This window comes from Canis lupus, chromosome 18 (assembly GCF_048164855.1).
Source record: "Canis lupus baileyi chromosome 18, mCanLup2.hap1, whole genome shotgun sequence".
NCBI classification, from domain to species: domain Eukaryota; kingdom Metazoa; phylum Chordata; class Mammalia; order Carnivora; family Canidae; genus Canis; species Canis lupus.
The window spans coordinates 54,458,752-54,484,719 of record NC_132855.1 but is presented as its reverse complement, the minus strand read 5'-3'; the positions used below and the strand labels follow the sequence as shown (position 1 = coordinate 54,484,719).

The 25,968-nt window shown below is 39.3% G+C and overlaps 1 protein-coding gene across 3 annotated transcripts in view; it reads left to right on the top strand.

Moving 5' to 3' along the window:
- Nucleotides 1-25,968, top strand: part of CEP41 (centrosomal protein 41) — a 55,406-nt gene that overhangs the window by 23,877 nt on the left and 5,561 nt on the right. For 2 of the 3 annotated variants that reach the window (XM_072784579.1, XM_072784578.1), the window contains 8 exons: nucleotides 9,549-9,596; nucleotides 14,287-14,348; nucleotides 15,551-15,620; nucleotides 20,948-21,092; nucleotides 22,862-23,013; nucleotides 23,425-23,492; nucleotides 24,579-24,693; nucleotides 25,153-25,368. In XM_072784579.1, the coding sequence (XP_072640680.1) occupies nucleotides 9,549-9,596; nucleotides 14,287-14,348; nucleotides 15,551-15,620; nucleotides 20,948-21,092; nucleotides 22,862-23,013; nucleotides 23,425-23,492; nucleotides 24,579-24,693; nucleotides 25,153-25,368 (876 nt within the window). The remainder of the gene's footprint in view (nucleotides 1-9,548; nucleotides 9,597-14,286; nucleotides 14,349-15,550; nucleotides 15,621-20,947; nucleotides 21,093-22,861; nucleotides 23,014-23,424; nucleotides 23,493-24,578; nucleotides 24,694-25,152; nucleotides 25,369-25,968) is intronic. The other variant, XM_072784580.1, reaches the window with a different exon arrangement.

The window sequence follows — 25,968 nt, the reverse complement described above, 5'->3', positions numbered from 1 at the left end:
TTTTAATGCATATAAGTTAGTGCTGTAAATTTCTCAGCACTGGGCCACTGGGGTGGCTCAGCAGTTGAGTGTCTGCCTTCAGCTCAGGATGTGATCTTGGGGTCCCGGGATTGAGTCCCGCATTGGGCTCCCTGAATGGAGCCTGCTTCTCCCTCTATGTCTCTGCCTCTTTCTGTCTTTCATGAATAAATAAGTAAATCTTAAAATAAATAAATAAATGTATTTCTCAGCACTGCTTTAACTGTGACCCACAAATTTTGATATGTTGTATTTTCATTTTCATTCAGTTCGGGGTACCTTTTTATTTCCTTTGAGACTGTGTTTTTTGACCTGTGAATTATTTAGAAGTGTGTTGTTTAGTCTACAGGTGTTTGGAGATTTTCCTATTATTTTGATTTCCAGTTTGCTTCCATTGTAGTTGGAGAACACATTATATGTTTCTTTCTTTTTTTTTTTTTTTTTACATTATATGTTTCCATTAAAAAAAAAAAATTCATTGATGGGGGCACCAGGGTGGCTCAGTTGGTTAAGCATCTGCCTTCAGCTCAGGTCACGATCCCAGAGTCCTGGGATCGAGCCCCAACTGGTGCTCAGCCCTCAGCAAGGAGTCTGCTTCTCCCTCTCCTTCTGCCCTCCCCATGCTCATGCTCATTCACTCTCTCTCTCCTTCTCTCTCAATTAAATAAATAAGATATTTGAGGGACACCTGGGTGGCTCAGTGGTTGAGTTTCTGCCTTTGGCTCCCCGTGGGGAGCCTTCTTCTCCCTCTGCCTGTGTTTCTGCCTCTCTCTCTCTGTGTCTCTCATGAATGAATAAAATCTTTAAAAAAAATTTTTTTAATAAAATCTTTGAAAAAAATAGCTTTAAAAATGCATTGAGTTCATTTTACTTCTCAGGATATGATCTATCTTGGTATATATTCCATAGACACTTGAAAAAATGTACATACCCATATTTTTGCTTTCTGTATTATTTCCTGAGATTTCAAGGTTCTTTCTTTTCCTGTTCCTTCTTTTTTTCTAATACCTTTTTTTAAAGATTTTATTTTATGTAATCGCTATACCCAATGTGGGGCTCAAACTTAGAACTCCAAGATCAAGAGTCATATACAACACCAACTGAGCCAGCTAGGTGCCCCTACTTTTTCTTTCTGATTAGAGAACTTTCTTTAGCTGTTCTTTATTGTAGGTCTGCTGGTAACAAACTCTCTGAGTTTCCTTTCATCTGCAAAATGTCTTGATTTCCTTTAATTCCTGAAGATATTTTCTCTGAATGTGGGAGCCTAGGTTGTCAATTACTTTCTTTAAGCACTTGAAAAATATCGTGCCACTTTCTTCTGGCCGCCATGATTTCTGATGATAAATCTGCTGTCGATTGAACTGTTTTCCCACGTAGGTAAGGTGTTGTTTTTTCTCTGGCTGCTTTCAAGGTTCTTTTTTTCTTTTGTTTTCAGAAGTTTGATTATGATGTGTCTTCATATGGATTTCTTTGGGTTTATACTGTTTGGCATTCACTTCTATGTACATCTCTAGGTTTATGTCTCTTGTCAAATTTGGAACTTTTCGGCCCTTATATCTTTGAGTGCTTTCTCAGCCTCACCTCCTTGATCCTCTTTCTGGTACCTTGACAGCACCTCATCACAGCCCAGCAGGCATAGAAATTAAGCTCCTCCCACCCCAACTTTTGCTGATAAGTGTTGGTGGTGTTTGGCTGGAGTAAAGCAGTAATTGTTTAACAGTTTTCTGGCTGCTTGGCAGCCCTTTCTTCAAGCCCTTGGGTGAAGATAGCAGACTTTTTGGGGGAATTTGTTTTTTTCCTGTCCATTGCTATTTCTGGGTTGCTGGCTTCTTTAGCTCCAAATCTAAGATATAAGAGGCAAACACAGAGACAGACAGACAGACAGACAAACACAACAAAAACCCAAGTAACTCAACTATCATGCTATCATGCCATTTCTTGGGTCCTGAGGTCCCTACGCAGTCTTCCTTCTTCTCTCCAACCTTTCAGTCTTCTTTTATATTTTATACATAATGTCCAGGGTTTTTTTTTTATCCAATCTTTTTAATAATTGATATATTCTTAAATTGAGATGTAATTTATATATCATAAAATTCACTCTTTTAACCTTTTAAGCAGTTCAGAGGTTTTTAGTACATTCACAGGGTTGTGACACCATCATCACTCTAGTTGCAGAACATTTTGTCACCCCAAAAAGAAAGCCCATGTCCAAGAGCAATCACTTCCCATTCCTTACTTTTTCTAGTCCCTGGTAACCACTAATCTACTTTCTGTATCTATGAGTTTGCCTATTCTGAACATTTCATATAAATGGAATCATGTTATATGTGACCTTTTATGTCTGGCTTCTTTCACTTAGCATAATGGGTTCAAGGTCTCTCTGTGTTCTAACATATATCAATACTTCATTATTTTTTTTTACTGCCAAATAATATTATATTGTATAGATATTCCACATTTTGTTTATCTGCTTGTCAGTTGATGGACATTTGGGTTATTCATACTTTTGGCCATTATGCTGCTGTAAACATGAGTGTACAAATTTTTATGTGAACATATGCTTTTAATTTTCTTACTTATATACCTAAGAGTCACATAGGACTGTATGTGGTAACTCTGTGTTTAATTTTTTGAGGAACTGCCAAACTGTTTTTCCAAAGCAGCTGCACTACTTTGCATTTCACCAATAATGTAAGAGGGCTCTTTTTCCCCACATCTTTGATGATGCTTGTTACTGTCCATCATTTTGATTATAGTCATCTTTGTGGATATGAAGTGGTATCGTATTGTGGTTTTGATTTGCATTTTCCTAATGACTAATGATGTTGAGCACCTTTTTATGTGCTTATTGGCATTTGTGTATCTCCTTTAGAGAAATATCTATTCAAATCATTGGCACAGTTTGTGCTTTTTTTTTTTTTTTCCCTGTTACTGTGTTATAAGAGTTCTTTTACATATTCTGGATACTAGACCCTTATCAGAAATATGATTTGCAAACACTTTCTCGCATTTTGTAGATTGCCCAGTGTTTTTGTTGTACTTAGTTGGAGTAAAGTACATCTATATCATCTTCCTGGAAGCAGAAGTCTACCAAACTAGTTCTGTAATAGCTTTTAGAAGGGCCAAAGTGTACTTCATTGCTTAAAACTCAAAATAGTTTAAAGTCAATGTGGGCTGGGGTACCTAGGTGGCTCTGTCAGTTAAGTGGCTGCCTTCAGCTCAGGTCATGGTCCCAAGGTCCTGGGATCAAGCCCAGCATCAGGCTCCTTGCCCAGTGGGGAGCCTGCTTCTCCCTTTCCCTGGCTTGCTCTCTCTCTCTCTTTCTCAAATAAGTAAGTAAAATCTTAAAAATAAATAAATAAATAAATAAATAAATAAAGTCAGTGTGGGAGAGAAATCTTATCCTAGTGTTCAATTTTTTTGTGGTTTCAAATTTAGAAATTATTTTAAAGTCAATTTCTATGAAGGCAAGGGAAACAGAAGCAAAAATGAACTATTGGGCTTATCAAGATAAAAAGCTTCTGCACAGCAAAAAAAAAAAAAAAAAACAGTCAACAAAACTAAAAGACAACCTACAGAATGGGAGAAGATATTTGTAAATGACATATCAGATAAAGGGCTAGTTTCCAAGATCTATAAAGAACTTATTAAAATCAACACCCAGGAAACAAACAATCCAATCATGAAATGGGCCAAAGACATGAACAGAAATTTCACCAAAGAAGACATACACATGGCCAACAAGCACATGAGAATATGCTCCGCATCACTTGCCATCAGGGAAATACAAATCAAAACCACAGTGAGTTACCATCTCACACCAGTGAGAATGGGGAAAATTAACAAGACAGGAAACAACAAATGTTTGAGAGGATGTGGAGAAAGGGGACCCTCCTTGCACTGTTGGTGGGAATGGGAACTGGTACAGCCACTTTGGAAAACTGGGTGGAGGTTCCTCAAAGAGTTAAAAATAGAGCTACCCTACAACCCAGCAATTGCACTACTAAGGATTTATCCCAAAGATACAGATGCAGTAAAAAGCAGAGACACCTGCACCCCAATATTTATAGCAGCCATGTCCACAATAGCCAAACTGTGGAAGGAGCGACAATCCCATTCGACAGATGAATAAATAAAGAAGATGTAAAAAAAAAAAAAAAAAAAAAAGATGTGGTCTATATATACAATGGAATTATTACTCAGCCATTAGAAATGACAAATACCCACCATTTGCTTTGACGCGGATAGAACTGGAGGGTATTATGCTGAGTGAAGTAAGTCAGTAGGAGAAGGACAATCATTATATGGTTTCACTCATAAGGGGAATATAAAAAATTGTGAAAAGGATTATAGGGGAAAAGAGAGAAAATGAGTGGGAAAAATCAGAGAGGGAGACAGAACATGAGAGACTCCTAACTCTGGGAAATGAACAAGGGGTAGTGGAAGAGGAGGTGGGCGGGGGATTGTGTGACTGGGTGACAGGCACTGAGAGGGCACTTGATGGGATGAGCACTGGGTGTTATACTATATGTTGGCAAATCAAACTCCCATTAAAAAATATATAAAAATATATATATAAAGTCAATTTCAGAAGAGAACTTTATTTTAATGGGTTTTTTTTCTATGCATTTTTGTGACTTACACCTCTCTGTGTATTCAGCGAGTTTCCACTTGATGTGCCATGGCCTGATAGTTATGTGCCACGGCCTGATAGTTATGTGCCATTATACACATCCCATTAACTCTCTGAGTAACCATGAGGGGGTGTGGCTGGGGCAGCCAGCATTTACACCAGCATTTTGTTCAAATATTACGACTTATATATGTGCCAACAGGTGCAAAGGGTAAGGGATCCTGGTTAAGAGAGCACAAGAGTAACCTTACAGCCCCAGTGAGAGTAAAGAGCCCCTGTCTATGGTATGTTTTTAAGCTCTGCAGTCAGAGCAGTGAAAATAGGCACAGGTATGAGAGAGCATTCCTCATTTCTAGGGTAAATAGATGGGTCTTTAATCTTTTCTTACCAAACAGTGAGCAATTCAGAGTTAATCACAAGAAATCAAGAATTGTGTGGTATCTCCAGTCTTCACCCAAATCACCTCCTGAGTTCTTCAAAGACCACTGTCTTCTTCCTGGGTAAAGATTATTTTTTATTTCTTTGCTTTTGACTCTACTTCTCTAAACTCAAACACTAATGTATAGCCATGGCTAGAAATAGCAGCATTATTTTGAACTTCAAATATTTCTTTTGTTTCATAGGTGCCTGGGTGTCTCTTACCAGCTCCCCAGCCTTGCCCGACTGTGCCATGAATGGATTATGCTTCTGACGAAATCTCTGACAGCGTTTTGTTCAGTCTCCACCACAGGGTTCTTGTGTATTCTCAAGCACCCTCTCTGGGTTTCCGTTCTGCAGCGCCGCAGGCTGATGAAGGGACACTTTCCAAACCACAGGGCTCTCCCTTTGTCAGTGTCCTGCACTCTTTCACCGCCTGCATGAACCTCTCATTTCAATCTCTATCCAACCTAATTTCAAATAGCTTCAGTTTTCTAAAATTCTGTAGATTTTCTCTACTGCATCTCTTCTGGCCTTATTTTTAATTTTTTAAAAATTCACATTATGCTTGTCTCCATACAAACTAGTCGTTTCCATTTTTCTTCTTTAGTCTCTACTTTTCCTGAATATATGCTAATAGCCTTGATCGTAAACATGCAAACTCATTACAGACTAGGTACTCTTCACTTTCATTTGGCATTTAATTCTGTTTTTTGTGTCAAAGGAAGAAATGTATGTGAAAGCCTTTTATAAACCAGAAAGCACTATACACTCATATAACTTATTGAAATTAACAAAGGACCACTGTGCCTCTTTTCACGCTTTCTGCTCCTTCTGAGCCAAAAGAACTTCTCCATAGAGGAGGGAAATATTGAAGAAAAATAAAGCAATGGAGTTGTCTCTTAGCAACTGAGTTCGTGCCTTATAAATCTTGCCCACTTTAGATTACTGCTGCTCAAAATCACTTGCTTGCCTTACTGGCTCAGTGCAAATAATGTTATTAAATTATAGAAAAACCAAGGAAAAAAAATCTAATGAATGAGTCACTCAGTGTATTGATTGTGCTCTGTCTTGCATAGCACTATTGGCAGAGTTGGATTGTCTCTTTCTCTTGATTCTATTGCAAAACATACACACACACACACACATACATATATGTATGTATGTATATACACACATATCTTGCTGCAACTTAAATTATAAACTAAGTAGAAGCTAAACACCACCTTAGACATTTTGAGGTTACCTGAATCTTGAAATAATGTAGATGTCACATAGGTAGTACATGTACTGTAATAAATCAAGTTGTACATAGCTTAAAGAAGATCAGGTGTACAAAAACTCAAGCCAAATCAAGGTGTGATTATTTCTGTTATAAAATAAACCATTATAAGGATTCTTCAGATAGGTTTTCATAGTATATTTCACTTAGCAAGTAATTCCAAGTATTTTATATGCTAGACAGTAGAAGAGAGAAAGATTCTCTGTGTGTTTGTGTGAATAGTCTTTGGCTTTCAGTATGAGAAGGTAGATATAAGACATGCACACAAATAAGGCAGTACAATGATAAATGTCTTGTGAGTGGTGAGCTGAGTACTGTAGAAGTTCAGATGAGGGAAAGGTCACTTCCAGCTGGGTGAGCTATTATGATTACATGGACAAGATGACATGTTAGAGAACAGAAAACTAACAGAGAGTTTGTCAAGTTTAGTAATTAAGGCAAGATTGAAGAGGCAGGTAAGATGTTGGCGCCTTCAGCTCTAGAGCAAGGAGTTTAAACTTCAGTCAGGAAGCAATGGGGAGCCACTGACTTTTTTTTAATCAAAGCCTTGTCTAGGAAAATTTATCTGGCAGTAATGTGTAATTTCAGTTAAAAAAAACTGACTTGCTGATAGTCTTTTAGGCTCCTTTTGTATGAAACAAAGCTGCATTTATAAATAAGCCTATTATAGAATTGATTCATTTCTAGTCTTTTTAAAAGGTAGTCAAAAGCCTATTTTGAGATGCAATTAGATCCAGTAAGATAAGCTGCTTAGTTAAGATATAAGCAGTCTATGAAGTGGAGTAAAATACTACATTTCATACTTTCCAAAATCATTCTCAAGGATCTTTTGTGTCAATTAGCCATCCTAGTGATTCCTCCAGCTGAAACAATGCAGAAATCCTCCATTTTCTCTTTTTCCCTCCCTACTTTGATAGAATGAATGTCTATGATGAAAAGACTTTCCTACTGGTTGCCCTCTCAGATTTGTTCTTAATTTTACCAAATATTCATATACCCCTGCAAAAGACTGTGCTTGCCTGCCTTTCTCCTTTAGTGGGAGAAACCAACAGTAAGAGTGATGGCCTACCTCACGGGGGTTGTTGTGAGGCCCCCTGGGTACAAAGATGAAGTGCTGTGTAAATACTCGGAAAATGTTGATAATCGATTAAGAAGTGGACCTCAGATGTTTTGTTAATAGAAACCACTGTAGATTGGAAGTGCAATGTTTTTGTAATAAAGACCATCTAATAAGGCTGGCTATTGTTTTCCATGTGTGGTATGCCTCGGGGAAACTTAGAGCATAAAATGGGTCCCACCTGCTACTATTAGGGAAGTAACACTTCCTACATATTTACCTCACAGTGAAATGGTGTTTTTAAAACAGCACAACTAGAGAAGCAGTATGTTCGTGTGAGAGCCATATTATAAACCAAAAGGTTGAGAATATTCATCTCGGCTTAGTTACTAATTTGCTGTGTCACTGAACAAGCCAGTGATCCTTTTTGTGCCTCAGCCTTCCGAAGAGACTGCCTGAAGCCAGCCAGGCCAAAAAGATGCTAACTGCCAAATCAACAGGAAAATGTAGGGGACTCAGGAACACGTAACTGAAAGCTATTGTGTAAAATAGCTTAAGAATCAGATGGTGGGACACCGAAGAGCACACCATGTGCCCGTCTTACTCCCTTGTACTGACCAGTGGGTTTCTCCCTAAGGTCAAAGTGGCAGGGGAGAGAGATGGGCCTTGAGGAAGAATTCGTGGTTCCCACTCCAGAGATCCATCTGGTCACCTCTCAGGTCAATCCAAGCCTAAAGAATCTAGAAAAGATCACATTTGATTCTTCTTGGTCTTTGGTGCTATTAGGACCTCATAGGCATTTTCATTGTCTCTCTGGACAAGGCTCAGGCCTTCCAGCAGCCCTGACTGCCATCATGTCTCTGAGCTTTTGGAAGGGCACAGTCTGGCTCTTGGGCGACACTGCATCCTGCTGTCTCCTCCTGATCCAGAAAGTGTGTGTCTTCAGATGGGGCATGGACTGATTTTTTTTAAACTCAGAATATTATTCCCTGATGAATTCTTAAATACAGACTTAATAATGTGATATAAGTTGTTTTTTTGAAAATGTATTTTGGGTTTCAGAACAAGAATTTTCTCTACTTCTGACCTAAAACATGAAGAGAAGCTCAGGAGAGTCTTTAAAAACATCAGTTCATGGCATTAATTGGAAGCATTTCTTTTATCTGAAGTTGGGACTGAATCTGACTAGCTCCTCTCAAGGCTTAAAAGTTAGGAGCACAATTTTAGAAACAAGAAACTTTGAAAGTTTTCCCTTTTTTGCTGTATCTTTCAAATGCCAGGCAGAGCTTGCTGTGTTGAATCAAATTGAAGCATGCCCAGTAAAAAATAATAGCCCCTGGCTTGGGAACTAGACCTTAGTTCATTCGGAAACCAAAATGATCCTGGCCCAGTTTTAGTGTATGGAAACTCTCCAAACCACCTTGGCTAGCGCCTGGTATTGTAGAACCAGGCTGGGGAACACGAGGGCTCAGTGGCTCTCTACAATGGTGGGAATCTGCTGTTATTTCTTAGCAGATCAAATCCATGGTGAATACTAGCATACAGACTGTGTGGTCTAGTTCAGGCTGCAACATCAGCATGAATAGTTGAAGACAGTTCAGGAAAGTGAAAGAAACCACAAAGACTAAGAGAGTGAGGGCTTGCTTGGGTAGCCACAGCAGCACATTTTAGACATTCAAAGATCATTGCTTCTTTCTTCACAGTACATCTCTGTGGAAAGATTATGGAGGAATGAAAGGAGGAAAGCCTTGACTCAAAAAGGAAAATAAGAAAAAAAACATATATTTGTGTGTGTGTGTGTGTGTGTGTATATATATATATATATATAGCAGGCATATAGTGTATATATATATATACATATACACACACACACACAGTGATCATCTATACTGCCTGGGACTTCCTAGTGTTTATTGGGTGTGTACCCTTTCAATACCTTGGGCCAATACCTTCTCCTTGATTCCTCATCCTTTAATGATGCTGTATAACCCAAAAGACTGTTAATGATATGTGGCCCATTTGCCTACTATTAATTCTGTAAGAACAGGATAGGAAGACTTAGGGAATACTTGTACTCCATTCTGTTTTTACACTGTTCACTCTTTTTCTTCCATTAAAAACCTATCTTATTCTCTTTTTAGGTAGCAGTATAACTAAATACACTGAGAAGCTAGAAGAGATCAAAAAAAGTGAGTAACACTAGTGATCGTTTGGGATAATGGGGCCCTGAAGTTCTAGAAGTTGGTCATTAACAACCTTAACCCCATCCTACAGCTGCCACGTGCACAGAGAAGATGGGAAGTGGGCGAGCCCGGCAGGTGCCTGGGAGGATGTGGGAAATACCGTGTACCATCCCAGCCAGCTGCCGAGCTTGTTGCCTGAGGGCCGAGTTCTGCCCAACTGATCCCACAGGAGGTGTTAGTGTTGGAATGTAGAAAGAGCTCTCTCGTTAGGCAGCAAGCGGCCAGGCTTCTGGTTTCATTGTATTGCAGTCTCCACAGCCTTTTTCCAAGGTCATGATCTTTCCCATCTTCTTCGTTTTCTCTACGCCCAAGATAGGAATAATATCATCTCCTCTTTCATAACATCCTTTTGCGTATGAATTAGTTCGGTATTCATGAAAGACATCGAGGAGAGAAAACGAGCTTATTATTAAAGTGGTGCTATGCCTTCCAAATCCATTGCAGTCTGCTTTCCTTTGATTAAAAATCATATTTCATGCACATCCTTTTTACAAACTAATCTTCAAAGATATGCTACTAGTCACCGAATGCATTGCCTTTGCACAAAATCATAATTTTTCAACCTGTGTCCAAAATGGATGTATAGTATACACACCAATGCCAGAACTAAAGAAGTAGAAACATCCCTTTCCTAAAATGGATTTGTTCATATCCTCAGTAGAAGAATCTGGTGCCAGGGGAGTAGTTAGCTAATGGTAGTAGAGAGGCACTCTGGTGGTTCACAATTCAGGACTTCACTCTGGTAATCTACATCTTTTGGCAAGAGAATATCATAAACCCAGAATTCACCAGAACTTCTGTTTTTATAACACAGGCCTTTTAATTTAAATGATAATGTTTCTGCCTCTCTTGAATTGCTGCGGCATTGAGAAACCCCACCAGTAGTGTGGAACTCAGGAGCAGCTTTATGCTGTGTTAAGTTGTCATGTTCAGCTATAAGGGCTCATGTAATAGACATTTGTTTTTTCATGTGTAATGTCATGCTATCTTTTTCTTTTTCAATCTGATATATTAGATTTTATACTTTTATTATGTTTTACATTACGTTGAGTATATATATTTTAAGTATATATTGGCCATTTTAAACTATTTGAAAAAAAATCTCATCAACTCACCCATGCTTCACAGTTGTCGTCCTTAATTCATCCACAGCAGGTAAAATTCAGCTGGCTTGCTTCTGTTTGGGTTTGCCATCTCTGTTGCCTCCTATCCATTCGTAACTTACTGTAAGCTCACATGTCCACACCAAAATTTGTCCCCTAAAAATGTCCCATTCCACCCAGGTTGCTGAACCCTGTTTAAAACATTTCTTAAAAGCACAATGTGGTTTCTCTGATATCTAAACTTCAAATGGAGCTTGTTTCTACCACCCTCTCTCCCCTTGCCCCCCCAACCACCGTCACCAAATACCTCTAAAATAGAGTCCTTGAAAATGTTTGCTTCCCTCTTTAGATGCTTTGGACTTCCTTTTATTTATTTATTTTTATTTTTTTATTTTTTGGACTTCCTTTTAGCAAAACAGGAGGCTCTTCTCCTCTCACCTTGTTTCACACACTTTGTGCTGATTCCCTGACTAGAATTACTTCAGATTCGGGTTTGAGATCTACATTTTGGAAGATATTTCCTTCTTTTTGCCCACTTTCTATTGTAGATGTTCTTTCAGGTCAAAAGGGAGGAGAATATTGCCTTGTTTCATGTCACCCTACACCCGTCATTTTTCTCGGGTTACCTTAGATGCCATGTCTTTCTGTGAAATCACAAACCTTGTTCTGTTACTTCCTTTGATTTGTCTTCCACTGTGAGCCTAACTTCCCTTTGCTAACAGCATGTTTTAACAGAACCCTGAAAACGCAGCATTCCTCTGTAATCCGAATATTCTTTCTACTCTGTCTCGGGAAAATGGACACTCTGTGTCTATTGACTGCTCACAAAGCCTATTCTTGGCTTCTGGTGGTTAGATGACACTCGCTGGACCCAGTGTGAAGCATCCTAGATAGTTAGGTCTCTGTCCTTTCAGTAACTCGAGAGAGCCAGACTGAGACTCCAGACTCACCGGAGAAGCAAACCTTGATAACATATCTGAAACTAGGATTTTTTGTCTCCATCCCGGAGTTTGGGAGAAGCGACAGGAGCAGAAGCTCCATTCTTAAAGCTCTTTTCGCCCTTGCAAGGACAGACTGCCAGAGCTTTCCAAGTCCTCCTTTTTTATAAAATTTAAAACTTACTAGGAAAACGTCTAGTTTGATCTTTTATCTCTGAGTAATAATGTCAGAAAGTCCTAATGATGGCTGTCCTTCTAAACAAGAACCAGGTATGTAGAGTTCAGGCTCAAATGTGCGGTGGGATGTCTAGTGCCTAAGAAACGATCCTGGAAATGCCAATCACTAGAATATAGTAGAGCCTGTTTTTTCATTTGAGATCATTTCTGCTTAGTCAAAGGGGATTTGAACGTGTACATTTTGTAATGGGAATATGAAGAAGTGGAGAAGTACTTCAAACTCTGTAACTATACCAAAAGAGTATCAGTGGATAAAGGCCACAGTGCAAATTACTTGAAAGCTGTTGACTCTCTTTATGGGCTCATTTATTGCCATTGTGATTTACATAAATGACTTAGGTGGGAAGATTGGTGGCTCCTGAAAGGAGGTGGTAGTTATTCTGCTGCACTTTTGAAAGCTTCTGGTCAGCCTCCTGGGTTGGCATCCTGGCAGGTCTTAGAAACTCCTTTGCATCTAGGTTTGTTACTTTGTTTTATGCAGAAGAAGCTATTCTGAGAATTTTCTAGAAGTAATGGTAAGTTATTAGCCACGTTGCTCTCTCGGAGATGTCTGTAAACAGAGAAGCTTGAATTCATTGTAACAAAGAGACTTGCCAGATTGACAAAAGTCTAGTTTTTAAAGTACTGACTTTACTGACTGAGTGGTAAGGTGTTGGTCAACCAAGCTAACGTTATCCTCCAAAGAAAATTCATGGAAATGATTAGTAACACCAGGTAACTAATTTTAAATACCTTTAATCCCTTCCTTTGTTGCTAGGAGTCTTGGTTTATGTGACTTCTATGCTGTGAAGGCCATAGTAATTATCCACCTAACCTTTAGTAATTCGGAAATAATGAGGAAGTACTTAAGGAGTTATGGGCGCCAATATAAAAAATGTTGAAGGGAAATGAAGCGTAAGGGTGGGTGGGAGTTCGATGCTGAAAACTCTTTAGAATTGGCAATCACCTTCAGGAAATTTTAAGGAAGCTAACTTTTAGCATGCCTCCGTGGGACAGATATGAGGTCAAGTGAGATTGGCTGAATTTTAAAAGACCATTCATGTGATATGAAGAGCTGTTGACACAAACAGGCACAGAAATACTGACATTTGAGTATTTCTCGGGACCGCCAGCTCAAGATAGAGCTGAATAAGTGTTGATGTTTCAAAAAATTTTTTTAAATTGTGGTTAAAAAAAAAACATAGGGGGATCCCTGGGTGGCGCGGCAGTTTGGCGCCTGCCTTTGGCCCAGGGCACGATCCTGGAGACCCGGGATCGAATCCCACGTCGGGCTCCCAGTGCATAGAGCTTGCTTCTCCCTCTGCCTGTGTCTCTGCCTCTCTCTCTCTCACTGTGTGCCAATCATAAATAAATTTTAAAAAAAAATTAAAAAAAAAACATAAAATTTACCATCTTCACCATTTTTTTAAAAAGATTTTATTTATTTATTCATGAGAGACAGAGAGAGAGAGAGAGAGAGAGAGAGAGAGAGAGAGAGGGGCAGAGACACGGGCAGAGGGAGAAGCAGGCTCCATGCAGGGAGCCCGATCCGGGTCCCCAGGATCACACCCTGGGCTGAAGGCGGCGCTAACCCGCTGAGTCACCCAGGCATCCCATCTTCACCATTTTTAAGTGTGACACTGCCGCACAATAAATCTCGGGAACTCTTTCATTTTGCAACACTGGGTGGATTTTTAACCAAAGTGGAGTTGCCGAGAAAGTGATAGAAAAGATTATCAGGACCAGGCTAAGTTTTGTGCCCAGCATGGTACCCCCGGGGCGGGGGTTGTCCTGTGTGTCTCCAGCATAATTTGTAACCTCAGGAACAGAACCGTTCTCCCTACAGGGCAGAGTTAGAATAATAGGGTGTGAATGTCTTACCAGCTGTTTGACCTGGGGCAACTGAGTTTCTCTGGGTCTCTGTCCTCATTTGCAAAACGCGGATGTTTATTCCCTGCTCTGTTCTGAAAAGGATTTGAAGTGGCTTACAAAAAATGCATGCAGCACAAAGGTGGGCAAAAGAAAGACAGCAGAGTAAAAGGGAAAAATGGTGACTGGATAGAATAAATGCGGGGAGTGAAGTCATTAAAATAAATGCAAGGGATAAAGTCACTAGTCAGAAAAGGACAGCTTGTAAATTCAGCTTTAGGCTTCCCACCAGCCAAAGCAAAGGGGGGTGGGGGGGAGGAATGAAGAGATGTTTAGAATGCCTGGCACACTTAATTTTGAGGATATTATGACGATCAAATAGGAGATAGTATAGATAAAAGCATATACATCATTGGAAATGACACCATCTAACTTGAGGACTGGAAAGAATGAGTACTCTAAGACAGAAAAACATTCCTAGAGAATTATTTGTCCCATCTTGCATTTCAGATTATAGATACAGAAAGGATGAGCTCTTCAAGAGACTAAAAGTTACAACCTTTGCCCAGCTGGTAAGTTATATTTCTAAATTCCAGGCAAGGTAATGTTTGCGGATGGGTTTCTTCGGAATTTTCACATTTCACCTGTAGGAGGACTGATGTATGGTGTGTGTGCTCATTCAAGGGTAATATGAACAGTCGTCTTCTTTTTTTTTTTTTTTAAGATTTTATTTATTCATGAGAGACACACACAGAGAGAGAGGCAGAGACATAGCAGAGGGAGAAGCAGACTCCCTGCGGGGAGCCCGATATGGGGACTTGATCCGGGACTCCAGGATCACGCCCTGGGCTGAAGGCTGGAGCTAAACCGCTAAGCCACCCAGGCGTCCCAAGAACAGTCTTCTTTGATAAGAACTTTATAAAGTGAGTGTCTGGGTGGCTCAGTAACTGAGTATCTGCCTTTGGCTCAGATCATGATCCCGGGGTCCTAGGATGAGTCCCACATTAGGCTCCCCACAGGGAACCTGGTTTTATAAAGTAAAATGTACATTCTACCTTTAAATCATCACACTTGTTTAATTTTTCCTTGCATGCTTTAATTTGATATTTAGAATCTAGAATTCTGGTCTCTGGATTATTTGGCCATGTTTCTCCATGAAACCAGGTGATTGCTCTTCCACAGCTGAGCTCTTTTCTGCCATAGGCCATTTTCTTACTTTGGGAAAGTCACTTTCTTCTTTCATTTGAAAATTACAGAAGAAGTATCTCTCTGGCCCTCAAACATGAGTTTCATTGATGTACCTCAAGGTGGATCTTGGATCTTAGGAAATGAACAGTGAAAAGTACTTATTTAAACACTGTGTGTAGGTATACAGCATTGTGATAAATATATTCATAATTACATTTATTTTTTCATTGCACGTGGAATTGTTGAGTCAATTCTGTCATTGTAAGTTTTGCATATTATGTTGAGACTGAAATATAGGTGATTGTCATTCACTTTTATTGTCCTAAATTATCCTTTTGGTCTTTTAAGTTTATCATGTGATGTTTTAAATGAATTTTTTTTTAAACCATCATCTGCAGCATAATTAACACTCCCAAAGTAAGGAGGCCTGAGATTTAGTCTCCAGTGGAGGACGCTGACAGTTCTTTAAACCAAGAGATCTTTGATGTTTGATGTTTCCTCGTCTTTTATAAAAGACAGAATTGCCTCTGTTTAAAGACAAACAAACATACACGCCATCTACACATTTCATTCTTTCTTCTATCAGGTCATCCAAGTTGCTTCCCTATCTGATCAAACACTGGAAGTGACAGCTGAAGAGATTCAAAGGCTAGAAGGTAATGAGAATTGAGGATGTGGGGCAAATAAGCGATTGACCATTTGACTGAAGTACTCACCCTGTCTGTCTTTGCTGTTGTGTTCACAGGGAATTGGGACTTTGATGGATCTATTTGTAATTAGATGGCTACTCTCTGAGAAATGCTATCTGGTGCTTTAATTGTTAATTCTTATTTCTTTTTCAAAAGCCATCTGGTTTTCTGGCTCTAACATTTGTAGTTTTAAATGTTTTTGATGTGTTTAATATACTAATTACTTCTTTTCCAACAAATATTTTTAGTGCCTTGGATATACACACAGGTCATAGTATGTAGTACTAAGAGACTACAAAGGTGAATGAATAATGCACAGCTCTGCTTACACAGAATTGGTAGCCCCGTGTGCACTCGTGCACACACATGTGTGTTGACTGAGGAAAATGATAACAGAAGCACAAAAATCACAAACGTGTCAGAAATTCATAATGGAGGACTGGAAAGAAGCTATCTTTTGTCAAATGTATATGCTAAACACTTCCCTCGAGTTTTCTTATTTAATCTTATGAAAAACTCTAGAAGAAAAGTACACCTTAGAGATGAGAAGCCCAGCCTCAGAGGTTAAATTACTTGCCCAAGGTGATACAGCCAGTAAGGAATGGCGCAGGATATAGATCTACGGGTGCCCAGTAACCACCAGAGTATTTACTGTAGGAGTTCTGAGGCTGGAAAGGTACTTTCCAGGCAGAAAACTGAGGTAGGCTTTCTTAAAGCTTTTATACTGGGGCATAAAAGAGGGTAGAATCTCTACAGGTGCAGGTTAAGGGTGAGGTTCTTGCAACCTGAGCAAAGGCATCTGGGAGAGAATGTAAAGGTCCAAGTGAGTTTGGGGAATACGTCACCCAGCCTGGTGGGCCATCTAGGGGAGGCCTGGGTGCTGGGATGGAGATGGAGCTAGGAAGGTAGGCTTCTAGCTCCAGCTTTCCTTCCTGAAACATTGAGCAAAAAAAATCTCTTAGTACTGTCGTGAAAAGAATTCACAGAGTTAAGGTCTTTATTTTATCCTGAGGTACTCAGCCATCAATGCGTGGCTCTTTACTGAAGGGACATGTGTTTTGTGAAGGTTGATATAGGCCAGGAATTTGACTTCTGATTTCGAGACAAGTTTCTCAGGAAGTCCAAACCCTGGTTTTGTGCGACTTAGCTGTCATTTCCCTGGGCTTGTTTTTGTTAGGGAGGATAAAGAGCATCTGACAAAGACAGGAATTTATCTTTGACAGATGCCTCTCACACAGCAGAGAAGTAAGGGCTCTTTGTAACAGAGATAATTGAGTCTCCTCATAGAACTACTCCCAATTTTAACCTGGTTATATAAGTACCTGGATTTGGTCCTTTAATTCATTGCAATTGCAGCACCAGAACATATGGGCACATGCAATTTTCTCTTCTGAGATGAATTTGCACAGCAAAATAGGCTCTTGTAAAGTAGGACACCATAATGTGTGAGTAATATTAGTGTTTTTCTAGTGCTCTACACAGAATAATAACTCACTCAGGAATGCCTGTGGAACAGATTGTATGCATAGTGGCTATTTTTGAAGGAATAAAAAAATCTCCTTTTGTAATGTGTATTGTTTTTTCCTGACTTAAAAGTGTATCTCTAGAAAATTAGAAAACTGCAAAAAATATATAAAGAAGAAAATTATAATAATAATCCCTGTTAACATTTTGCTCTGTGTTCCCCCAAATTCATACTCTTTGTGTATGCTTTTGAATTGTGCTGTTTCAAATTAACATTTTATCATGCAAACTATCCCATATCATTAAATGGACTTCACAAGCTGAATTGTGAAGGTTGTGTTGTCATATAATGCCTGTCCTTTGGATATACCATAATTTAATTATTCTCCTATTGGACATTACAGCTTTTTAAATTTTTCACGTCTATAAAACAATGCTGTAATGTAAATACATACACGTTTCTGTGCTTCTGATTATTCCCTGAAGATAAATTGCTGCAGATGGTCGAAGGGTGGAACCATTTTAAGATGCTCGATGCTGATTCCACATTATCTCCAGATTGGTTCTTCCTGTTTGCATTTCCAGAGAATAAATGAGAGGACCTGTTTCTCCCCATCCTAGCCAATGCTGAATAATTGTCATTTTTGCAAGTGTTTGCCAATTTGATAGATGAAAAGTGGTATCTAATAATTTTCTTTTGAATCTCTCTGATTATGAAATTGGGCTATGTGTATGTGTGTGTTTATTGGTCATACTTATTTTTTCTTCTGAGAACCTTACATGTCCTTCCCCATTTTTTTCTTATGGAACGTTCATCTTTACTGATTTATAAAAGTTCTGTGTATTAGGATATCCTTAAACAGTGGAAGCCAGTACAGCCTTGAAAGTAAATGAGAAAAAGCTTTACTTAATGATTTGGAACAGTTTTCAAGCTTTATCATTAAGTAAAAATAAAACAACAACAAAACAAAAAACCGGAGCAGTATGAATGGCATTCTCCTGATATGTAAAAAGGGAAGGAAATAAACTGTATGCAAAAGTCCATAGTTGTTTTATTTCTGGAAGGAGACAGAAATAAGTGAAGGTAGTTCCCTTGGGAGGGGAGGCCTAAGGGCCTACGGGTCTGCAGTGGTTTCCATATTAATGTTTTTATCTTTGCATTTTTACTGTGCATATGATCTTTTTTCAATTAAAGCACTAGTTAATTAAAAAAACCTCTTTCTAAATTAAGTATATTAACCTTTTCTCATGCATCTAGGTCATAGAGATTTTTCCTAATCTGTTACTCACCTTTTAATTTTCTTTGGGTTGGTTTCTGACATACACGAGGTTTGCATTTTTACATGATTAAATCTATTAGCCTTTCCTGTTGTGTTCTCTTTTATTGCCTTAGACCCATCAAATCCAAAATAAGATAAATTATTCACCTATATTTTCTTTTATTAGTTTGCTTGGTGGTTTTGTTGTTGTTGTTGTTCCCCCCCCCCCATCAATCTACTTATTAATGTTTTGGTATATGATGTGAAGGGGTTTTATAAATTTGATTTTTCAAATCTAGATAGTTGGCACATTATCCCACCACCATTTATTTATTCAGTCACTCTCCCTTTACCCACTGGTTTATGATGTTACCTTTAATATATGTATTAGCTTTTTATATATATATTCTGGGATTTGTTTCTGTGTTGTCTTTTATATTCCATTGTTCTGGTTTATGGCCCAGCATTGTTTTTGATCATTTATCTTTGCAATATATGTTACTATTCGCTAAGGCATATTCTCCAAATTACCCACGTGTGTGTGTGTGTGTGTGTGTGTGTGTGTATAAAAAGTTTTTTTTTCCTTCTCATCTTTAAAATCCTTTTAAACTTTTCAAAAATCCCATTGGGGTTGTATTAAGGCTAAAAATGAAGTTTGGAAAGGATTAATATCCTTTCACTTTTAATCACCGAGTCAGGAATGTGAAGATATATCACTGTCTTCATTTGAGTTTTCTTTAATATCTCTTAGGTAAAAATTTTTATAAGACTTATAAAGGACTTAAATTTTTACAGGTCCTTTACATTTCTTAATAGGCTTATTTTTGAGGAGAGCATATCTTATATATTTGCAGTTGTTACTTAGATGAGATGCTCATCATGTTCCTTTCTAATTGGCGTATAGGAAAAGTAGTTTGCCTGTTAGTATTTCTTTTTTTATCTAACCACATACTTATTTCCCTTATTCTTATAGGATTCTCCTGAAGTTTCTAGGTATATCATATGCAAAATAAATGTTAGTATCCTCTTTAATAACTAGGTCTTTTATTTCTATTTCTTCTCTTACGGTACCAGTTAGAACAGCAAATTCTCAAAATTTTTTGGTACAGTCTCCCTCCACACTCCTAAAAATTATTGAGCACCTCAAAGAATTTTGGGTTATGTGCATTATATATCTATTAATACTTAGGGTATTAAAATTTTTAGCTGAGAACTTAAAAACATTTATTTACTATTTTATTTATACTAAATCCTTTGCAAACATAAATAACACTTTTATGCGAAATAGCTGTATTTCGAAAACAAAAAATTTTTTTACCAAGCATGGCATTGTTTTATATTGTTTTGTAAATCTTGGTGTCTGATTTAATAGCAGACAGCTGATTCTCATGGCTTCTGCAATCAATCTGTTGCAATATGCTCTTTGGGTTGAAGTACATGAAGAAAATCTGGCCTCACACAGACCTGTAGTTGAAAAAGGGATAATCTTTTAATAGCCCTTTCAGGTAATTTTTGGACACACCTCTCTGATACTACACCAAAACTTGACAATTTGTAGCTTCTTAAAGGTAACTTGTAACAGAATCTGAAACCATATCAATGCACGTTTCATACCTCTGTTAAATTAAGCCCACTGGTCTGTCTTCTACTTTGAATTAATCTTTTTACCCATGCGTGATTTTATAACATCATTCATCGATTACTTGGAAGAGATTGATTCACCAAGTTATGAAGATCTTCCAAACATTGACAAATTTCATTCATTACCCAGTATCAAAAAAATCATATTTGTTAATCTAACCACCTATCTTATCACAAAAGTCATTAAGTGCAAGGAAAGCAGTCAAGTTCCTGATGGCAGACACAGTTTCCAAAATTCTGATTTTTGTTCAAAATTGAATCATTACAATGATACCATCAGTTGTTTTCCTCGAAATGACAGTTCACTTAGATCATTTTTGAGAAAATGTCTGCCACATGCACAAGTCTAAGTAACTATAATTTTTCTGTCAGTTTTCTTTCCAAGTAAAAATGGTGTTCAGGGCAAAAGCAGGAATAATCACACTAATACTTTCCCTTGAGACATCAAGAGGTCTCTTGGTATGTAGCAGATTTGCTGGATGTGGACTCCCCATTTCATCACACAGAATATTAAAAAGATGTGTACTTAAAGATGAGATTTAATAGAATTATGATTATGGCTCCATCAGGGACTTTTAAAAATGTGACTGCTGTATTTATTAACCGAGCGCATTCATGTTGGTGAAAAATATGACGATCACTAATAAAACTTGGTGCCTCTGCCCTGATTATTGCTGCAGCGCTCACGGTTTTAGCCACCTTTACTTTTGTACAAAAGCACTTTTGTACTTTTGTAGTACAGATATCAGCACAGTAAAGAGACCTTGCAGGTTCCCCTGAAAGGGTCCCAGGGACTCCTGGGGTCTGCAGACTACATTTTGAGCACATTATCTGTTAGAACTTCTGGGACAATTTAATAATCCTGACTGTTGCACAAAGTGAATAAACTCTGAGGTCAAATTTACTTCTGTATCCACTTGCAAATCTTAGACAATGACTCTGCTACTTCAGAGCCGGATGGGGAAGTCGGTGCCAGGACCAATGGGAAAGGGAGCCCCGGGGAGCAGTCGCCAAGCCCCGTGCAGTTCATAACCAGTGCAGGAGCTGGAGATTCCAGTCGCTCGACCCTGCAGAGGTACGCTGATCAGATTTGTGTTCTCCCAGCATTTTACTTCATATGCATCTGGATACCAGTTTCAGTGATTTAATCACTCTAAAAACAGACTGGCAGTAGTCAAGTCCCACACTTTCACCCTGCCCCCCAGCCCTTCTATCTTCTCTTGATATAAATGCCACCATCTGAATCTTTTCACAGCATCTTAGTTAAGGTAAGAATACATTGATAGGAGAGCATTAATTTTCACTCCTTAACTCCATCCTTCTCAGCCTTCTGTATACAGGTTTGCTATTAGGACTTAGCTTTACAACCACTATCTTTTGATTCCCGCTCCCGCCCCCTTTTCTGTCTGCTGCAGCTTATAATTACCCTGTCTGGAATCAGAAGAAAAATAGAATGCCATACGCCATGCTCTGATATTGCACAGGTGCAAAAGAGCATGAAAGCAGCCTTCGGTGTCCGTTTTCAAACTGGTCGTGACTGGTCCTTTCTGCATAGACTATGATGCAAACTTTCTCACAGATATTAGGTGTTGATTATAAGATGGTGCTGATTTTCGGCACACAACTGTCCCTTCTACTGGCAAAACAGTTGTACCAGAGAAACTGGGTCTGCAGAGAAAGAATTGCTATCATCAGTACCACTATTTCTTTTATAACTACTTGATGCAAAGACTCTAAAATTGGAATTAGCGACACAGATCAACAAGACTTCCATTAAGGTTGCAGTTTCACAGGACACCTGGGTGGCTCAGTGGTTGAGCACCTGCCTTCAGCCCAGGGCGTGATCCCGGAGTCCCAGGATCGAGTCCCACATTGGGCTCCCTGCATGGAGCCTGCTTCTCTCTCTGCCTGTGTCTCTGCCTCTCTCTGTGTGTCTCTCATGAGTAAATAAATAAAATCTTAAAAAAAAAAAAAAAAAGATGCAGTTTCATAGGAAGTAGATTTTCTTCTCCTTTGGTTCAATAAAATATGCACTTTATGGCATCTTTCAGGTTTAAATGCAGAATTGGATTTGCAGTGCTGGGTGTGGAGCCATTGGTGCCCACCAGTGTGTGGTCTGGCACACATGTCTTCCTATTTGCCTGGGAAAGGCATCTTCTTCCTATTCCAATCCAGATATTTCACTATTTGCCATTTTGTTCATAACACCCACTCCTTCATTTCATTATATGAATGCCACCAAATCTAAAAGCCTCTTCAACCTCCACACTGTAACCTATAAACTGGGAGTAAGTACAGATAACCATTGAAAACATTAAGGTTCAAAGTACGGATAGGTAGCTGTGTAAGTATATGAGACACATCAAAACATTGTCATCGTTTTATGTTACATAATGTATATAGGAAGTCTTCATTTTTCTTGTCCTGTCACCCTTACTCTTTCCCCTTCTGCTCTGCTTTCTTACACGCCTTACAATTCCATTAGATTAACTGTTGGCCTCTTTCTTTTGCTGAATGCTGTCCTTTTTGCTGGAGGTGGCATGTGTCCTACAGTTTCTGCCCCTCAGCCATGTTAATGACCTAACATTCTCTGAAGGTGAGTATGGATGGACACGTGGGTCCCTTCTTTGGGGTCCAGTGTGATAGAATAGAAATCCATACGGTCCTGCAACAGTCGAGCATTCAGAGGCAGAACTGAGACACCATATACATTTTCCTTTGAAGTGTCCTCTGAAAAGACACTGAGCACTCTCTGGCTATTCTGAAGAAGCACATTTGACCTTGAAGACACTCAGCCCTAACTAGTTTCTGCCGATCTACTTTTCATCTCCTTTTCACTTGCAGCGTCATCAGTGGTGTTGGGGAACTGGATCTAGACAAAGGGCTAGTGAAGAAAGCAGAGCCCAACACCAAAGACAAACCTTATCCCGACTGCCCCTTCCTGCTACTAGATGTGCGAGACAGAGATTCTTACCAGCAGTGCCACATTATTGGAGGTAAGAGAGAGAAGGCGTTCTAGTGTCTCACTGCCAAGAACAGAGCCCGTTCTGGAGTCCAGGCAGGCTTGAGCCACATCCCAGAGTCAGCAGTTAAGGACATTTTATGTTAGCCGGATGCATCGTGGGAACCTGGAAGTTGGCTCTACAGAAATGCTCTCAAAGAGGGTGGCGACATTCTCAGGTGGCTCTGGGGCCCAGTGCTAATAAATGTCAGAAATGATGACATGAAGCTTCATATTTTGTTCATAGCATCCCGTTTCTTTTCTCTCCAAAAAGTATTTAGGTTTATGGTGCATTGATTTTGCAAATATGTTTCTTTGAACTCTTAGACTTTAAACCATTCAGGAATTTGGAGCCAAGTTGTACTGAGAGCTACCAACTTCCTAAGCTTTTTTCTTCTCTTTGCAGCTTACACTTATCCAATTGCAACTCTGTCTAGAACAATGAACCCTTATTCAAATGACATTCTTGAATATGTATCCTTTGTTGCATTTTAAGGAGTTGGGTCGTTTGAGGACCTGAAGAGTCAAACTTATCATGAATCATGCTCCTAAGGAAAAAACCTCTCTAAAGGACCTTTGCTATTAATTAGCTCACTTAGCATATTTTAAAATTTGGATTCTCAGCTATTGCTGAGTATCCTGGCCATCCTGGCAGATGCTTCCAAGCCATCCTGCAGTGGGCCAAAAAACATTAGGTTAAAGGCTGTGATCTGTTGAGAGTTAGTTCTAAGACTTTTTTTTCTCTCCAGAAAGCTTTCCCAAGTAAGACCTAAGAAGTAAATTTTTGTACTTCTGTTGTAAGTATTTTCCTTCTTAAAATTTTACTTTTTTTCCTCCTAAAAATTACACAAATGGAAAATAATTTAAGCACTGGAAAACAGAAAAAAGATTGATAATCACACAATTGAACAACTCCAATTATGTTTTTCGCATATTTTATTTCCGATTGTCTTCTATGTGTTCTTTTTAACAAAGTGGAAATCATACTGTATATATAATTTAGCATTTTGACTTTTCCTCAGTACAACATATTTCCCCATGCTAACACAAGCTCTTTGTAAACCCCTTTTTTGATGTAGTGCATTCTCTTATCTTACTATATACCACATTGATTTACTAAACTCTTCCTCTCTAATGGGCTTTTAGGTGGTTCTCCCCTTTTTACCATCATAAATAAGGCTGCAGTGGAGACGTGGGACAAACAAGTTTTCTATCTCCTCACCTGTGAAATGGAGATTGTAATACCTTTCAGGGTCCTAAGAATCAAAGAGCTCAAGTGTATAAACTGTGGAACTAGTGCCATCGTGGACCATGATGATATTAGTTTATAAAAAAACAAAAACAAACAAAACCCCACCAACTCCTGTGGTTTCCATGACAGGAAAAAAATCCAGTAACTGCTGATGTGCTGGGTAAGGAGTGGGGTTGTCCCATCCTCTCTGAACTCAGGAAGGTGAACCTTGACATTTCTTTGTTCCATGGGGCGAAGGGGCGGGGGGGGGGGGGGGGGGCGGGTCTCACAGTTCAATGTGGTCCAACCTTAACTCATGTAACTCTTAGAAAAATGCCCACGGCAAGGTCATCATTCTGTATGATGACGACGAGAGGCTGGCCAGCCAGGCGGCCACCACCATGTGTGAGCGGGGATTTGAAAACCTCTTCATGCTTTCTGGAGGTGAGTGGGCTGTATTCTGCTCAGGACAGATATTTGGGCTCACAATCCTTCAACCCCCTCCCCTATCACCCTTTTCCTGTCCACGCTCAGATTTTAGAATTCTGGAAAGAGTGAAAACCATGCTGGCTGCAAGGGGTCAGGAGTTATGTGAAACTTCCGTTAGCTCCAACAGCACATGTTTTTAATTCCTAAAATAATGCTGTTGCTTTAGGGCTCTGTGAGAAAGCTGTAATGCCGAAGAGTGGAGCAAAAGGATTTCTGGTGGAATTCTCAGAATCCCGCTTAACCACTGACATGTTCTGGTGTAATTTGCTTAATGGTGAAGCAGTTAAGATTTCATGTCCTTGCGTTGGCTTGGACCCGAAGACCAAAGATGAGGAGACATGCAGCTTCCTTTCCAGGTCTTGCCTTAGCCTCACCATGTTAATGCTGCTTTTTCTGATCCTCTTCCACACCTAGGTCTAAAAGTCTTAGCTCAGAAATTCCCAGAAGGACTGATTACGGGTTCCCTGCCAGCATCTTGCCAGCAGGCCCTTCCTCCTGGCTCTGCCCGGAAACGATCCAGCCCCAAAGTGCCGCCCCCACCAGCTGAGAACAAGTGGAGATTTACTCCAGAAGACTTAAAAAAGATAGAATATTACCTGGAAGAGGATCAGGGTCCTACGGACAATCCTAGTAAGATATTTTGACCTTTAGAGATAATGTTTTCTGTAGTGGAGATTTGCAGCTTTGACTATCACCTCATCATGTGAAAAGTTTGATCTCTTATATTCAGGTTCTTAAAATATTTGCAGGGGGAGGGGCAGTGTGCAGGTGCTGTGTGGGGAGAGGTGGAAGCCGACGTGGTGACCCCAGGTTGTGGGAAGAATTAAATGTTGCACATAGAGAAGGAGAAAGGATTTATCAGTCAGATAACGTGTATTTCAGGCAGAGTTGAGCTAAACTGAGGCGCCCAGATTCCCTCTCCGATGAGTTTTGTTTCCCCTCTGCGGCTTCTGGGCACCTTGAAACCCCACCCAGAGTTCCCTTGGGCACACCACTTTCCTTTCTCTTTCCCCTAATCCCTCCTGTAACCGGCTCCAAGAAGGAATGAAGGCCAGGCCAGGTTGGTTGGGGATAACCGAGAGGGAGGGAAAAAAAAAAAGCTCTCTAGGCTTCCTTTCATCCATGCACATTCCCCACCTTCAAGTTAATCTCAAGGATGAAGAGTAGGTTTTAGCCTAAAGTAGACGCTGAATAGGACTTCATTATCTTAAAAGTGGTTGTACCCTAAGA